This window comes from Nomascus leucogenys, chromosome 1a, assembly GCF_006542625.1.
Source record: "Nomascus leucogenys isolate Asia chromosome 1a, Asia_NLE_v1, whole genome shotgun sequence".
NCBI classification, from domain to species: Eukaryota; Metazoa; Chordata; class Mammalia; order Primates; family Hylobatidae; genus Nomascus; species Nomascus leucogenys.
The window spans coordinates 80,380,520-80,398,394 of NC_044381.1; the positions used below are offsets into that span (position 1 = coordinate 80,380,520).

General features: G+C 39.0%; 1 protein-coding gene across 2 annotated transcripts in view; it reads right to left on the minus strand.

The window, feature by feature from the left end:
* Window positions 1–17,875, minus strand: part of PPP2R5E (protein phosphatase 2 regulatory subunit B'epsilon) — a 178,470-nt gene that overhangs the window by 73,885 nt on the left and 86,710 nt on the right. For both annotated transcript variants that reach the window (XM_030811884.1, XM_030811876.1), the window contains exon 3: window positions 9,911–10,107. In XM_030811884.1, coding sequence (XP_030667744.1) covers window positions 9,911–10,107 — 197 coding nt within the window. The remainder of the gene's footprint in view (window positions 1–9,910; window positions 10,108–17,875) is intronic.

Here is a 17,875-nt window from a genome sequence, read left to right on the forward strand (position 1 = left end):
AAGTTCACATAAATGCTAACAAGCAGCATCAACTTTACCTCCTAGGTGAATCTCAAATGCTCCTTTCCTCTCCTTCTCTACTTCCATGCCTGCAGTTCGCTTAGGCCCTCCACAATTTCTCCAATAAAAGTCTCCTAATTGATTCCTCTCTGCCTTCAATCTCAGCCTCCTCCAGTCTCTCTGTCCCACTGTCACTGAAATACAAATCTGACCATGTCACTCTGCCACACAGAACCTCTCAACACTTATCCATCCATTGTCTGTGAGGTTCTTTCAGACTCTGGCCCACATCCACATTTTCAGCTGCCACCATTCACTTCCTCCCACTCTCCAACACACATACACACATAACGCTGTAACAACATAGAATGACTGTGTTTCCCTGTATATATCATGTGGTTTGGGAATTCCTTTGCATCACATAATTCTCTTTAAGTTCTGCCACATTCATCTTTTAATACCCTACTGAGGCTATAATCATTCTGTCAAGCCTTCCTTAACCACCCTTCTATCTACCTTCATGTCCCTTTACTCCTTCCTTGCCTTGTACAGACTTTATTACTATACATATGACATTATCTTGTTACTGTTCACATGAGTATTCCCTCTACCAGGTTGTGAGCTCACTGGCAAAGTGAAGCCCTGTCTTTTTTATTAGCAAAATGTAAAAGTGTGACACTGAGTCATTTAAATAAACATTAAGAATTAACTAAAACAATGTCTTCACCCATGAGATTTCATCTCACATTTGAAGTATCCCCAAAAGAAACATTTTTGAGAAAAAAAAAAAAAGATGTGCAAATATAAAGAATATAAAATATACAGAGTTCAAGCTCAGGTAAATCAAAATTTACACAAGGTGATTTGGAAAGCCAGAAATTCTAAGAAATCTTTCAAATGGATACATAACAACAAAACCAAAAAGGCATTAGCATAATGTGGTTAAAAAAATATGCCTCAGGGACAGACACCTGACACTTGAGATGATGTGAAGCAGAACGGAGCAAAGCCTAAAGGAGCTGGAAGTCCTGATTCTCATTTTTTCATCAGATATGACTCCAGGAGACCCCAAGAGAAATACATGAAACAAACCACTTTCTGAAGGAACTACTTTGCACAATGGCCTGTAAACTTTAAGAAAGGCGTAATCCATTTAAAATTTCTTAGACTGTGTTGATCAAAAGAAGTGTTAGTTTTCAGAAATGGAAAGATGTAAGGGATTCATCAACTCCCTCTATTTATAGCAGAAGAAACTGAGGCTTAGAGAGAAAATTACTTACCCAAGTTCTTACCACTAGTTAAGTGGAAGATGAGAAATGAAGACAGTGGCTTCCATGTTCTCTGTCTGGGACTCTTTCCACTACCCACTCTACTCTTCTACAAGTAAGTTATGGGCTATTTTGCTTTACAGGCATACCTCACATACATTATAGGATCAGTTCCAGACCACCGCAATAAAGCAAATATCTCAATAAAGTAGTCACACACATTTTTTGGTTTCCCGGTGCATGTAAAAGTTGTGTTTACAATACACCGTAGTCTATAAAGTGCACAATAGCTTTATATCTAAAAAACAAAAACGGACATACCTTAATTTAAAAACACTTTATTGCTAAAAAAATGCTAACAATCATCTGAGCCTTTAGCGAGTTGTAATCTTTTTTGCTGGTGGAGGGTCTTGCCTTCATGTTGATGGCTGCTCACTCATCATAGCGGTGGTTGCTGAAGGCTGAGGTGGCTGTGGCACTTTCTTAAAATAAGATGACAATGAGGCCAGGTGTGGTGGCCTCACGCCTGTAATCCCAGCACTTTGGGAAGCCGAGGTGGGTGGATCACAAGGTCAGGAGTTCAAGACCAGCCTGGCCAACATGGTGAAACCCCATCTCTACTAAAATACAAAAATTAGCTAAGCGTGGTGGTGAGCACCTGTAATCCCAGCTACTCGGGAGGCTGAGGCAGGAGAATCACTTGAACTCAGGAGGCGGAGGTTGCAGCGAGCAGAGATTGTGCCATTGCACTCCAGCCTGGGCAACAGAGTGAGACTCCACCTCAAAAAAAAAAAAAAAAAAAGATGGCAATGAAGTTTGTGGCTTTGATTGACTCTTCCTTTCATGAAAGATTTCTCTGTAGCATGTGATGCTGTCTGATAGCATTTTATCCACAATGGAACTTCTTTTCAAATTGGAGTCAATCCTCCCAAACCCTGCCACTGCTTGATCAACTAAGTTTATATAATGTTCTAAATCCTTTGTTGTCATTTCAACAATGTTCACAACATTTTCAGGAGTTGATTCCCTCTCAAGAAACCAATTTCTTTGCTCATCCATAAGAAGCAACTCCTCATTTGTTGAAGTTTGATCATGAGATTGCAACAATTCAGTCAAATCTTCAGGCTCTACTTCTCATTCTAGTTATCTTGCTATTCCCATCACATCTGCAGCTGCTCTCCCTATTGAAGTCAAACCTCTCAAGGTCATCCATGAGGGTTGGAATCAACCCCTTCCAAACTCCTGTTAATGCTGATATTTTGACTTCCTCCTGTGAATCACAAATGTTCTAAATGGCATCTAGAATGGTGAATCCTTTTCAGAAGGTTTTTGATTTGTTTTGCCCAGATCCATCAGAGGAATTACTATCTATGGCAGCTACAGCCTTAAGAAATGAATTTCTTAAATAATAAGACTTGAAAATCAAAATTACTCCTTGACCCATGAGCTGAAGATTGGATGGTGTGTCAGCAGGCATCAAAACAACATTTGTCCGGGCACGGTGGCTCACGCCTGTAATTCCAGCACTTTGGGAGGCCAAGGCAGGCAGACCACGAGATCAGGAGATCAAGACCATCCTGGCTAACATGGTGAAACTCCGTTTCTACTAAAAATACAAAAAATTAGCCTGGCGCGGTGGCAGGCGCCTGTAGTCTCAGCTACTCAGGAGGCTGAGGCAGGAGAATGGTGTGAACCCAGGAGGCAGAGCTTGCAGTGAGCCGATATAGAGCCACTGCACTCCAGCCTGGGGGACAGAGTGAGACTCCATCTCAAAAAAAAACAAAACAAAACAAAAAAAAACAACATTCATCTCCTTGTATATCTCCATTAGAGCTCTTGGGTAACCAGGTGGATAGTCAATCAGTAGTAATATTTTGGGGGAAAAGAAAAACAAGACGTTTTTCTAAGCAATGGGCCTCAACAGTGAATACAGAATATTTGGTGGACCATGCGTAAACAGAGGTGTTGTCATCTAGGCTTTGCTGTTCCATTTACAGAGCGTAGGCAGGGTGGATTTAGCATGGTTGTTAGACACCCTGAGATTTTCGGAATGGTAAATGAGCACTGGCTTCAACATAAGTCACCAGTGGCATTAGTTCCTAACAAGAGAGTCAGCCTGGCCCAAGCTTTGGCATTGATTTCTCCTCTGCAGCTTTAAAAGTCACAGATGGTAACATCTTCTAATAGATGGTTGTTTCATCTACATTGAAACTCTGTTGTTTGGTGTAGCCACCTTCATCAATGTCTCTGCTAAGTCTTCTGGACAACTTGCTGCAGCTTCAGATTCTACAACAGCATTTAGTGCTTCACCTTGCACTTTTATGTTAGAGAGATGGCTATTTTCCTTAAACCTCATAAGCCAACCAACCTCTGTTACTGTCCAACTTTTCTTCTGCAGCTTCCTCAACTCTCTCAGACTTGATACAGTTGAAGAGAGCCGAGGCCTTGCTCTGGGTTAGACTTTGGCATAAGGAATGTTGTGGCTGGTTTGATATTCTATCCAGACCACTGAAACTTGCTCAATTATCAGCAATAAGGTTGTTTTACTTTCTTATCATTCACGTGTTTACTGGAGTAGCAGTTTTAATTTCCTTCAAGAACTTTAGTTTAAATTCACAACTTGTCTAACTGTCTGATGCAAGAGGCCTAGCCTAGCTTTTGGTCTGTTTCAGCTTTTGACATGCCTTCCTCACTAAGCTAAATCATTTCTAGCTTTTGATTTAAAATGAGAGACATGTGACTATTCCTTTCACTGGAACACTTAAAGGCCATTATAGGGTTATTAATTGGCCTAATTTCAATACTGCTGTGTCTCGGGGAATAGGGAGGCCTGAGAAGAGGGACAGAGGCTGAGGAACAACCGCTCAGCAGAGCAGTCAGAACACATACAACATTTATCGATTAAGTTTGCTGTAGGGGCACATTTCATGGTGTCCCAAAGCAATTAAAATAGTAACTTCAGGCCGGGCGCGGTGGCTTACGCCTGTAATCCCAGCACTTTGGGAGGCCGAGGCGGATGGATACAAGGTCAGGAGATAGAGACCATCCTGGCTAACATGGTGAAACCCCATCTCTACTAAAAATACAAAAAATTAGCCAGGCATGGTGGCAGGCGCCTGTAGTCCCAGCTACTCAGGAGGCTGAGGCAGGAGAATGGTGTGAACCCGGGAGGCAGAGCTTGCAATGAGCGGAGATAGAGCCACTGCACTCCAGCCTGGGCGACAGAGCGGGACTCTGTCTCAAAAATAAATAAATAAATAAATAAATAAATAAATAAATAAATAATTTAGAAAAAAGTAACTTCAAAGATCTCTCATCACAGATCACTATAACAGATATAGTAACAATGCAAAGGTTTGCAACATTGCAAGAATTATCAATATGTGACACAAAGACATGAAAGGGCCATATATTGTTGGAACAAATGGTACCAACAGTTTTGTTCCACACAAGGTTGCCACAAACCTTCAATTTGTTTGGGCACAGTGGCTCACGCCTGTAATCCCAGCACTTTGGGAGGCTGAGGAGGGTAGATCATGAGGTCAGGAGTTCGAGACCAGCCTGACCAACATGGTGAAACCCTGTCTCTACTAAAAATACAAAAATTAGCCAGGCACGGAGGCACCTGCATATAATCCCAGCTACTCAGGAGGCTGAGGCAGGAGAATTGCTTAAACCCGGGAGGTGGGAGGTTGCAGTGAGCCAAGATCGCGCCACCGCACTCCAGCCTGGGTGACAGAGCGAGACTTCCGTCTCAAAAAAAAAAAAAACAAAGCAACCCCCAATATCTGTGAAGTGCCATAAAACGAGGTGTGCATGTGATTTGTTTACACCCGTAAGAGTTGCTTTGCTTTCCCAATTCCAGAAGTCTGTAGGTGGTATCCAGACTTCATTTAAATGTTAAAAACTGTTTCCACAACACATAGATTACTTTTATCTCTTAGTCTTTTCTTCCCCTAACAGGAATACCAGTTCTCAAAGTACAAGTCCCATCAAGTTGGATCAAAAGCTCTCGGTACTAATGTGATACTGTAACATGACATTATACATCATTACTCAGCCTGGTTTGCAAAACCCATCTATCGCTTCATTAGTATTTCATAAAAAACACTATCATTTCCCTCACTAATTCTACTGAAGTGATTTTGTTTTACAGTAACACGAAAGAGAAATCAGTGGGGACAGTGATTACCCAACAGGCAGGATCATCTTGGAATTAGGGAACTTAAGAACCACTGTGGCAATGGAATAAAACACATCTCAGTGACGGAGTATTTTAAGTACAAAGAGGTAACAGTGGGTTTCACCAATGATTGTAAAATCAAGTATCTAATAAAATCATTGAAATGTAAAAATAGTATTTACTGAATACTTGCCACACGTTAGAGACTGTGCTAAAACTTTTACAAATATTGTCGCTAATCCTCACAAAATCCCCCCAAAGGCAGGTATTACACAAACGAGGAAAGTAACCGGCACCAGGATGTATATATACAATGGGCTCAGAGGTGGCAATATAGAAGGGAATGAGGGCACCAAGTGGGACGTGGTTCCAGTTTTCCTTACAGAACAGTAAGCACACATTCTCTGGACTGTATATGTATGTACGGTGTTGACTACCCTGATACGCAAACAAAAGCACAAGCATGTTACTTAGGTGGAATATTTACGGAGGGATTGGGAAAATGATGGCTACCCTCCCCCCACCCTATGTACCTCTTAGCACCACACAAAAATGGAGGACCCCAAAGTTAAAGTAACTTGCTCACATTGATGTAGCAAGTATGGCCAGAGCTGGCATTTGAACCCAGGTCTGTATGGTTCCAAAGCCTTGTCTTGTCTTTTCTTTTTTTTTTTTTTTTTTTTGGAAATGGAGTCTTGCTCTGTTGCCCAGGCTGGAGTACAGTGGCACGATCTCAGCTCACCGCAACCTCCACCACCCAGGTTCAAGCGATTCTCCTGCCTCAGCCTCCCAAGTAGCTGGGATTACAGGCATGTGCCATCACGCCGGGCTAATTTTTGTATTTTTAGTACAGACAGGCTTTCACCATGTTGGACAGGCTGGTCTCAAACTCCTGGACTCAAGTGATCCATGCATCTCGGCCTCCCAAAGTGCTAGAATTACAGGCGTGAGCCACCGCGCCCAGCGCCTTGTCTCTTTCTACTCTATCATAATATCCCCTTTTCTGTAAATGCTCCAGAGTGTCTAAGTACCATATATAATTAGTAGCTAACAATTTCAGAAATCACCAAATATGAAAAATAAGTTATACTTCTAAGAAGCCTAAACTACCATCTAGAATTTTCTAATGCCCTAGAACAGCATGTACACTAACAGACTCAATGCCTCCTAAGGTAAAGCTCCAGTGTATTTTAAAACACATACAAATGATAGGAGTCTCCTTTTTTGGCTGGAGAATGGGGAGGAAAAGAGGGAGAAAACGGTCTCCCTTAAGAGACCAAAGTTGGTTTAAGACCAAGCTGGTCCATATGGATGACAGAATTTTTGGATTATGCTAAACACTCAGTTTAAAATCTGGGTATAATCCAATGACATCCGATATCTTAATCATAATTTGAGAGACTGAAATGCCTACATTTTAAGGAGGAATTCATTCATTCAACAAATTTCAAAAAGACCTGGGCTAGGTAGGAGGTATTATGGATGCCACAGAGATGTGCAGGACACAGTTCCTTCTTAGGAGTGCTTACATCTAATTAGAAAAATCAGATAAATATGTGAAAAGACAAAAAAAAAGGAGCAAATGAACAATTCCCAAAATGGTGAGTTGCCAAGAAACAGAGGAACTGAAGGAAGGAAAAAGCACTGTGTTTTTTTCAGGAAAACAATAGTAGCACTTTAAGTCAGCCCTTGAAGGGAAAATGAGAATTAGAACTAGAGGTGAGGGAGTGGGGAATACGTGAAAGTCCAGAAACAAGGAAATAAAGGCTATTTAAATCAAATCAATACCAAATGCTGGTGAGTATGTGGAGCAGCAGAAATTCTCATTCACTCCTGGCAGGAATGCAAAATAGTACCACTACCCTGGAAGACAGTTTGGATGTTTCTTATAAAACTAAACATACTCATTACTTATAACAAGTAATAAAAGTAAATGCAAATAAAAAAAAAAACTAAACATACTCTTACCATACAATACATACAGCAATCACACTCCTTGGTATTTACCCAAAGGAGCTGAAATCTTATGTTCATAAAAAAACTTGTACATGGATATTCATATTAGCTTTATTCATAATTGCCAAAACTAGGAAGCAACTCAAATGTCCTTCAGTAGGTGAATCGATAAACTATGGTACATCAAACCAATAAAATGTTATTCAACACTAAAATAAATGAGCTATCAAGTCTTGAAAAGACATGAAGGAAGCTTAAGTGCATATAACTAAGTCAAAGAAGCCCATCTGAAAAGAGTACATGCTGTATGATTCCAACTATATGACAGTCTGGAAAAAGCAAAATTACAGAGACAGTAAAAAGATCAGTGGTTGCCAGGGAGTTGAAGGTGGTGGGTGATGAAGAAGTGGAGCACAGAGGATTTTCAGGGCAGTGATGTATGGTATGTATGGTACTATAATGGTGGATACATGTCATTACACATTTGTCTAAACTCAGAATGTCCAACACCAAGAATGAGCCCTAATGTGAACTATGAATTCTAGGTCATAATGATGCATCAATGTAGGACCATCAATTGTAACAAATGTACTGCTCTGGTGGGAGTGAGGGGGGAGGTGTTGATAATGGGGGAGGCTGTGCTTGTGCAGCGACAGGGGCATATGAGAAATCTCTGTACTTTCCTCTCAATTGTAATGTAAACCTAAAACTGCTCTTAAAAAATTAAATTTTCAAAAATAAATATACAGATGTCGTCATACAAAGACAAACTGATGTATGTATAAGGATATTCATAGAGTAATGCTTAAATATGGTACATTCACACAATAAATATTATGCAGCTATAAAAAGAATATAGCAACTTTGTATGTACTGAAATATATATTGCTAAGTGAAAAAAGCAAGGTACAGAAAATATATAGTGTGCCACCATTTGTGCGCTTACAAAAAAAAATATTTATACATACGTTTGCATATACTTATATATTCGTGAACTATCCATGGAAAGATACAGAAGAAAGTCATAACCAACACCTCTGTTGGCTGATGATACAGGTAGGCTAAAACCAGGGACTGTGCTCTGCAGAAGGCAGGTAGACTACAGAAGATCCTCTGCATCACATTAAGAGGTTTAGATGGCATGCAAACTCAAGAGCAAGGTTTCTCAACAGTGGCACTTGTGACATTTGGGGCCAAATATTTCTTTATTGTACCTGTACATTGTAAAATGTTTAGCAGTATCTCTGGCCTCTCCCACTAGATGCTGGTAGTACTCTCCTCCCACATCTAGTTGTGACTACCAAAAATGTCTCTAGACACTGACAAATGTCCCCTGTAAGGCAAAAATCACACCTGGTTGAGAAGCACTGCTCAAGAGCCACAAAGTCATCTTTAACCTACAGAACATTCCAGTGCTACATTCCTGTAAATTAACAACAAATCCAATATACATTCAGATATAGATCTGAGGAATATATTGGGCATCGTTTTCAGATGACCTTCATATATCAGTCACAGTCTCATGCTGAGATCATTCAAGTCCCTTTGCAAATCTGAACTATCATTTTTAAACATATCTACTCCATCACAAAAGTCTCTTTTCTTCATTGGTTGAATACAAATGATAAGGAACTAAATACAAAAGCCAGGCAGATGTTCAGCAGTACACAGAGAGTGTGCCAGATCCTGCAATGGACTCCTCAATGATGCACTGACATTAGGGATCTCTGAGGCTATTTCACCAGTCAGTAGACCAGCCTCCCCACCCTGCAAAGTGCATCCCCAAATAGCATGCACTCTCCAGCTCCAAGATCTTCTGGGATGCCAAGGAAGGCAACTGTCCCACAGAAATCTATCAGAAAACCACATGTTGGCTCAGCTTTTGAAAAACTAATTGTTCACACAATAAGAATGTAATTACTCACATTATGTTAATAATGTTTTTCCTCGTAACTCCTAATGACCACACAAAATCTAAGACACTTTTTAAAAATCATAAAAGGTATCAACCCTGACTTCAAGGAGATTATAAAGAGAAGCGTTAGTTATAAAGCCCAAGAGAGGCCTTAACTAGATTCCACAAATCACAGTTTTATTAAGCATTAAGCCATTTCTAATATACCACAATGAATAAGATTAAAAAAAAAAAAAGACATCCAACAGGCTTGAATATTTTTCAAACATGGATCTAAGACTTTTGTTATTTTCCTGTGTCTTTTCTTTTGCCACAGCCAGAAATCCAGTAATACCCTGGCAATCTTGGCTTCATATTTTGAAGTCATTGATTGCTTCAGCACTGTCGTAGTTAAAGTTCTGGATTTTGTTCTCATGAAATCATGCTCTTCAAATTCTAGCACTGTGCCGACTACATTTGCTTAGCTCTCCAAAGGTTGGCTCTCATTTGTGGAGTTGACCTCCAATGACCTCACTCTTGCAATATATACACCTGTGAGTCACTATGGAAGATGCTTAAAAGTGTCCGCGGAGAAAAAAAGAAACTCACCATTCTAACTACTTCAGGGTAAGTCTGCTCTGTCAAACAGCCTCTGCTTATTGTAATGTAGTCCACCAGTTCATTAAGAGTGGAGCGCTTGTATTCTTTCATTTTAAGATCAGATAGCGTGTCCATGAAGTCAAAAATGACACAGCACTGCTGAAGTTTCTTTAGGAACAGTTCAGGCTGCTCTGAGGATGGAACGTCTAAGAAAAAAAAAGGAAATGGTGTAAGTCTGTCATCAATTTCCAGGTAACAGGAATTCTCTGTGAAAGTTACTTCAAAGGCAAGCTAAAAAAAAAAATAAGAATTCACATGACAACAGTGTTCTTTTTCACAGTTACACATGGGTGGGAGGGATACAGTATCTACCACTTCAGAGACCTTGTCTTTGAAAACTACATTGTACCAACAAAATTGACTGTATTTGCTATTCCACAACCATGGATTGACCAAAATCCCAAAAGACTTTAGAAGGTTGAAGCAAATTTTAACCAAAAACACCCCAATGTCAATACCTTTAAATCTAAAAACACTGAAAAAGGTCAAACTTTCCCTCATAAGAAAGCTTTCGCTGTTGGTTTAAATTAGTTTTACTAAAAAATTTCAAAGCAGAAATGTCAGTTGATTCATTTTAATTTCATGCTGACATCCTTGGTATTTAAAGCTATTGTTGTGTGTTTATATTTTTTTGTTTTGTTTTGGCTTGATCTGTATGAAGTTTCTTTGTGAAAGAAACCTGAAAAATCTACTAAATGAAACAAAACCAACTCTCTCAAAAAGAGCACACCAGTAATAGGAAAATAAGAGTAAATGCCACATAAATCTACATTCTCTTTTTACCCATCTTCTTGTACTGTGAGAGAAAACCACTAACATCTTATATTAATATGTTCCCAGAATGGACATCTGCTCTTTTCCCACAAACAGCAGGTCAGACATTTGGCTTGGTGTTGTTTCTAAAAAATATGTAGAAATTTTAGGTTAGTTGAAATTCCCCAGCTAGAAAGGAGCCTGATCTACAGTTGGACTTCAAATATACCGACTAAGCTGTAGACAGCCTATCCCCTCCTATCTTCTTTCCAATATTTCATTCCCCCAAACTGGAGCTTCCCTGGAGAAGCAATGAAAATTATAACCAGGGTAGGCTCTGCTGCCTTAATCCAAGGTGATTAGCTCATTAATCCTCAGAACATCCTTAGAAAGAAGCAGGTGGCATTATTCTTCTCCATTTTTCACACACACACAAAATAGAGACAATCATTGAGGTCCCACAATGAATGGGTTACAGAGCTGGGCAAAGTGCCCAGGTCTCTAACCACACTCCCATGTTCCTTTTGTACTAAGCAAGAAGGACCTTAACAGTGTGTGGCCACTTGCAGTCATCCTCAGTTGCCAGCCTTCTGGTAAATGCTTTACAATGGCCTCCTGGCTTGGGCTGCCTGCTCCCTGGGGAGGAGGGCAACAGCATATAGCACCCCCCTTACAGCCACCAGCAGCAGGAAGTGAGGGCCAGCCTCATTTTCACAGGACCCACCAGGCTCCTCTCTACAACATTCTACCCCACCTTACACCCCACAACCCAAATGCCAGCATAGCTACCCGGAACCTCACAGGCAATTCTCGCAAAACACTGCCAGTTAAGTAAACCTAGATGAGAGTGGATAGGACACCTAAATACATAGGCTTTCTCTACCAGACATTAGAGAACAAGAAGCAGTCCATATTTTTGAACATATAAGCATCACTGCTACTCTCAGGAAAAACAAGTAGTGAATTTAGAAATTATTAACCAGTGAGTTTCCCTTCCCCCATCACTCCTAGGTCCCCAGAAGCACAATGTATCTTGTAGTCATGATATAGGTCTTATCCTATGCCCCCCTAGATTTAATCTGTTTTAAAATATTTAGCCTTAGACTATAAGAACTAAATTCAGTCAGACCAAACTCTCTAAGTGCTACCTGCTTTGGGCATTTAAAATAAATAAATAAAAACGAAATAAGGCTGCTTATGAGCATGACTATATCCTTAACCAATGACTAATTCATGCACAGGACCATCACAGTTAATTACTAAAATCTTTTGAGATCGAAATCAGACCCCAGACCTGGCAGCCGAATGGGAATACTGACGCTGCAAAGGGGGCAAAAAAAAGCTTTTTTTTTTTAAATTTGAGATGAAGTCTTGTTCAAGCAATTCTCCTGCCTCAGCCTCCTGAGTAGCTGGGCTTACAGGCGCCCGCCACCACACCCAGCTAATTTTGGTATTTTTAGTAAAGACAGGGTTTTGCCATGTTGGCCAGGCTGGTCTTGAACTCCTGACCTCCAGTGATCTGCCCACTTCGGCCTCCCAAAGTGTTGGGATTACAGGCATGAGCCACCGCCCTGGCCAAGAAAAAGCTTATTAATGTAACATTCATTACAGGTCAAAATCTTTAGGGAAATTTTAATTCAATTTTTGATATAGTGACTTTAATAAAGTCTAAAAATCAGACTATCTACATGGTGAACTCCTTAACATAGCACATATAAATTATAAAAGCATCGATGAACTGTAGCCTTTCCTCCTAAAGTACATCATCATTTAAGCAGTGACAACAACAATTAACATTTGTGGTCACTGCAATAGTACTCAAGAGATTCATATACTTAGCAGTTCAAAAAATTCAGGCAGTTAACATTTAGTCCTATTTTTTAATGTTAGGCAGTAGAAATTTATCCTTTATCTGTGCAAATTGATATAATGTCATAGACAAATGTGAAACAGGCTATCCGCCTCTCCAGTGGAATAAGGATAATAACTTACATTTATTGAATATATTGGGTACATTTATTGGGCACTTTATCTAAGCACTTATACATATTATATCTCCTTTAATCCCTTCAATGGCCTTCTGCAGTAGGTACTATTTCTAATTTAACAAATGAGTAAACCAAAACACAGATTCAGTGATTTGTCCATAGTCACACAGTTAATAAGCAGTGGAGACAGCATTCAAACCCAAGTGGATTGGCTCCAAAGCCTGGACCCTTTACCACTGTGCAATGCAACACTGAAACACAGTGAAAGACCAGAGTGATACCCTATTCCAGAACACAGGGTGTGTGCAAAGACAGAAGAGGAGGAAGAAAGCAGACAAAATGAACAAATGACTCCCCATTCATAAAGTATCATACTAAACCCCTTCTCTATCTCCTCTCTAGCCCATGCCCCAAGGATTAACACAGAGCAAAAGCTGCGATTTGTCCTTTATCATAGACTAAATTCTTTCTAAAATGACCTACCTTCATTAAATTAAAAAACTTGCACAGTCAAGATGAACCAAAAGGCGTTCTTAAAGAGACAATCCCTTTATGGTAACAATTTAGGAAAGTTTTATACATGTTGAAGGATGACCAGTCCAAACAAGAGGTTCTTCCTATAATGTCTGGGCCTCAGACTGTCCCATATAGCTAATACTGCTCCCAACCTCCTCTCTCATCTACCTAGTCCCAGGGGGATGTGAAAAGGTAGAATGTGAGAAGGCAGGACAGGCCAGAGATCAGAGTAGGAACAATCTCTAAGTAGTCCAGAAGGTTTCCACTATATAAGAAAAGTTTAGTGTCTATGTAAGCAGTCCCCGAAGTAGATCCAAATATTCTTTTTAAAGAAACATTTATTAAAAGGATGGCTTACGAAGCCATAAAGAGAATCTCATAAAAAACAAAAAGATATCATAAAGGCAATGAATTCTGACCACAATACAGTAACACTAGATTTTAACAACTCAAAGCTACCCACCTCCAAAATCCAAGTCACCTGGAAATCTAAAACCTTCAGAAGTCAAGACTGAAGAAAAAAACAAATTACAGTCATTAAGAAATAAATGTGAATCAGGAAAATTAAAGGTCATCTTAGAATCCCAAAGCCCACCAGGCAGTGGATGCTTCTGTCATCTATCTTCCAGTGAAAACCTCTGGCCAGCAGAGGCCATCCCTGCTCCCAGGAAAGGGATCCCACAGAAGCACGGCCATAAATAATGAGCAATCAATAAGTGGTTACGTAATACCGTGAAGGTCACTGGCACAATGACTCCTCCATCCAAGGTTAGTATGTGTTCAAAAGAGAGAATAATTGATCCCATTATCACAGCTTGGTAAGAACCCATAAGGTCAGATTCCACTGCTCTAGAAGAATTCTTAAAATTAAGCTGGTTTCCAGAATATGTTCCTCCACCAAGAAAAGAATGCAATGACCAGCTAAACTGTATTTCTCACTGTACTGTACTTCTGTTTACTTTTTAGCAGTAGTCATTCTCCTCCTTATGTCTTTATATCACCGTCTTCCAGTATCCTCCTATCAATTTTCATCAATAAGCAGGGGAAAATGACTACGCCTACCTCCAAGGTGTTCATTACATCTGAATATTTTTTTAATTTACGAGTGTGACATGTAATGGGAAAATGGACATAAAATTCAACACAGAGTGAGGATGCAATCTCAGATTAAGACAAAGATTCTCTTTGTATCTAAAGAAGTCAACAGGATCTATATACACTTTAGCTCTTGCTGGGGGGCACTCCCCTCACCCTAATCATGATTTAAAGGGAGGGTTGTTTACAATTTGCAGAAGCAGCTCATTCTTCCCTACTAGTCCGCTTCCATCATTCCACCCTATCTAATGTTTGGGGCACAGAATCATGGATCCAATATCACCTCACATTTTCTTCAGGCCTGGCTCATTCAGCACTTTGCAAAGCAAAAAGTAACAAGGATAGAAGAAATAAAATATGTGCCCAGTCTCTTGAGTTTGGTACTCTGGGCTCCAATCAACAAAAGTTGTTAAAAATCAGAACGTTAAATTCACATTTGCAAATATGCCAGCCAAGTAAATAAAGGAGGCCCACATCATTATATTTATTACCCATCATATCATAAAAATAAGGTAAACTGCTTTTAAAAAATAAGTTAATAAAGAAAATGTGGACTGGTAAATTATTTACACATAAACTATTGAAATGTACGTGGAAATAGAGTGAATAAGTATTTCTATAAAATGTTCATATGTTTGCATTGGAAGCTAAACTATGACACTGCTTGAGCTCCTAATGAACAATATTTATAATATCATTCAATGAATATCTATAAATTATATTTATATTTCCATTCAAAAGATCTAAAATAAAATTCTTCTAAATTAACAATACTTTTTACCTGAAAATGTCCTAAGGTATTACTCACTTAGCCCTTTTACTTCTATTTCTCCAATTTTCACAAAAAATAACAGGACCAGCACACAATGAGAATAGTAAGTATGGCCTCTGATCCCATAGAACTTTCTCTTAAGGTGTACAAATCCTCATCCATGTATACTCTGTCCTTCACAGGTAACTCTCCCTAAACTTCAACAAAATCACTGAGAATTTTACTTGCATAAGACATATGAGTCTATATTTACAGAAAACTAATAGTGTCTCATAGTTCTAAGGAGATGCTTAATACTAAAACATTAACATAAATAAAACATTATTAAGCAGATTGAGCCATGATAGACTGAAGCTAGGTACACTAGCATATGTGGTAAAATGCCTAATTGCCTGCCCATGTAGTCTGTCCAAATCATTGCCATCAATTTTACCTCTACCTTTACGTAGCACATATTTCAAGAAACCTAGAAATAATCCTATTTTATTAGTAGAACTAAGCTTCCATTATAGGAATTGCTTTTGACACCAGTAAATCACAGATATAACCAACAATATTTCCTCAAAACGAGGAGACAACTATAAGCCTTTATAATAAATCAAATAACAGTCTTATGAACTGGAGCCAAATACAACATGTTGATTACATAGGATATTTCAATGCACATAAGCAAATAAGAAACTAACCCAGAACCGATCTGTTAACTAAAATAAGCATTAAATACTTGACCATTCCAATTACTTTATTATTGTATTCAAAGAAGTGAGTTCAAAGATGTTTGTTGTTGATGATGGTGGTGATGGTGGTGGCGGTGGTGATGTGATATTTCACTGCTAAGCATTTGTATTTTATAAAAGTGACTCCAGTGATTTCAATATGTCGCTACGGTTAAGAACCACTGTTTTTAAAGTAAGCACTCTAAAATCCTTCTTTCATCCCCTCCTCCTTTGAAATTCTTTCTCTCCATTATTTAAAGCTAGCAGTGAAAACTTTCAGTTTCCAAGCTAAGGAAGGTCCCTGGAAACATTTACAACAGTGAAAGCGTTTTTTCTTGGCCTTGGCTATAATAGGTGAATGTGGAGTTGGCTGCTTTTAGAAATCTTGCCAATCTGTTAGGGAGCTTGAGAAACACTTTGCTGATTATTAGCATACACATTTTTTAAAGGTTCAAAACATGTGTCATAGAATGACTAACACAGACAGAATACTGTCAAAAGGATGAGATGAAGGTGTGGGTATTGACTGAAATTTCCAGGTAAAAAGAACAGAGACAATAATAATCATGAACACTTACAACTATAAAGCACCCCTTACTAAGCTCCTGAAACACATTATCCCTTTTAATCCTCGGAATATCTTAGGTGTAGCCACTATTAATATCCCAGTTTTTCAAATGAGGAAACTGACGCCCAGAAAGGCTAAGTCATTTGTCCAACATGACACACTAGGAAGGGCTGCAGGTGGTATCCGAACCCCAGTAGTCTTACTGCCCCAACAGTCTTACTGCGGGGGAGGGAAGGGGCATACCAATAACGATGATGATAATGGTGATGATCATGCTAAATAACAGCAACTAACCCCCGTTAGAGTTGTAGATATACTTCCATTGTTATGGTTAGTTATTTGTTTAAGAGAAGTTGCAATCTAAAAGAAAAATTGGTTGACTTTTCTATTAAATACAAATATTCACGTTTTAAAACTTAAAACAGTATAAAATCAGCCTTAAGCTAGTGAACAAGTATAGGCAGGTAGGTTTAAGTTTTAGATAATAATAACATATTAATTATTCTTCCCAAATGAGACAACCAACATGTATTTATTATTATTGTGTCATGAAGCTCTCCAGTTTCCCTTTCCCAAAAGCTAACAATATGCTCTCCAATTTACAAATAAAAACCAAAGGTCACCACCATTACAGACTAGTATGGCTTCAAGCAGCAAAATTACATGATTCAGGGCTTTCATGTTATTTTGACACTATGATCTAATCAGAAGAAATAGAAAATACACTCACATGCACACATACATACATGCACACCGATAAATGACACACAGTGATAAATGCACAGTGATAAATGACACAGTGTTTCCAAACTGCATGTTATCCCTCATGCTTTATCTTCCAGTGCCAAGGTGGTTACTGAAACTTGTCAACACATGAAAAAATATTTTAAAATTGATCAACTCCTAATTAGAGGTTTAATTATTTTCCTGCCACCAAACTCACCACAGGACAGATGCCACCAAAGGTTCTGACAAAGTCAATGTCCTTATTATTAATTCATTTCCTAAGGGCTTATTTCCAGGGCAGTGATGCCAGGAAGAAAAGAACCGAGGCCTTTTGAATATGAGAAATTCCTGGAGCTTGATAGGCTACACTAAAAAAGAGCTGCAAGAATTATATACAGTATTCTACAGTATGCATGTCAGCGGTTCCCTCTTTTGAGGATGTTATGTGCCAGTAAAATTACAAAAAAAAAAAAAAAAAGCAGTTTGTCAATTTTTCTTCAGGTAAAGACATTAAAAACATAGCCACCATTTATTTTCACTATAATTTCATAAAAATAAAGCATATTTATAATAACAAGAGAAAGAACGATCATAGAATAACAGACAATACTTCCTTTAAAAAGGAGGGTTGGTGCTGGGCACATTAGCTCCCACCCAAAATCCCAGCATTTTGGGAGGCCAAGGTGGCAGGATCGTTTAAAAGCCAGGTGTTTGAGAGACTAGCCTAGGCAACACCGCGAGATCCTGTCTCTACAAAATTTAAAAAAAAAAAAAAAAATT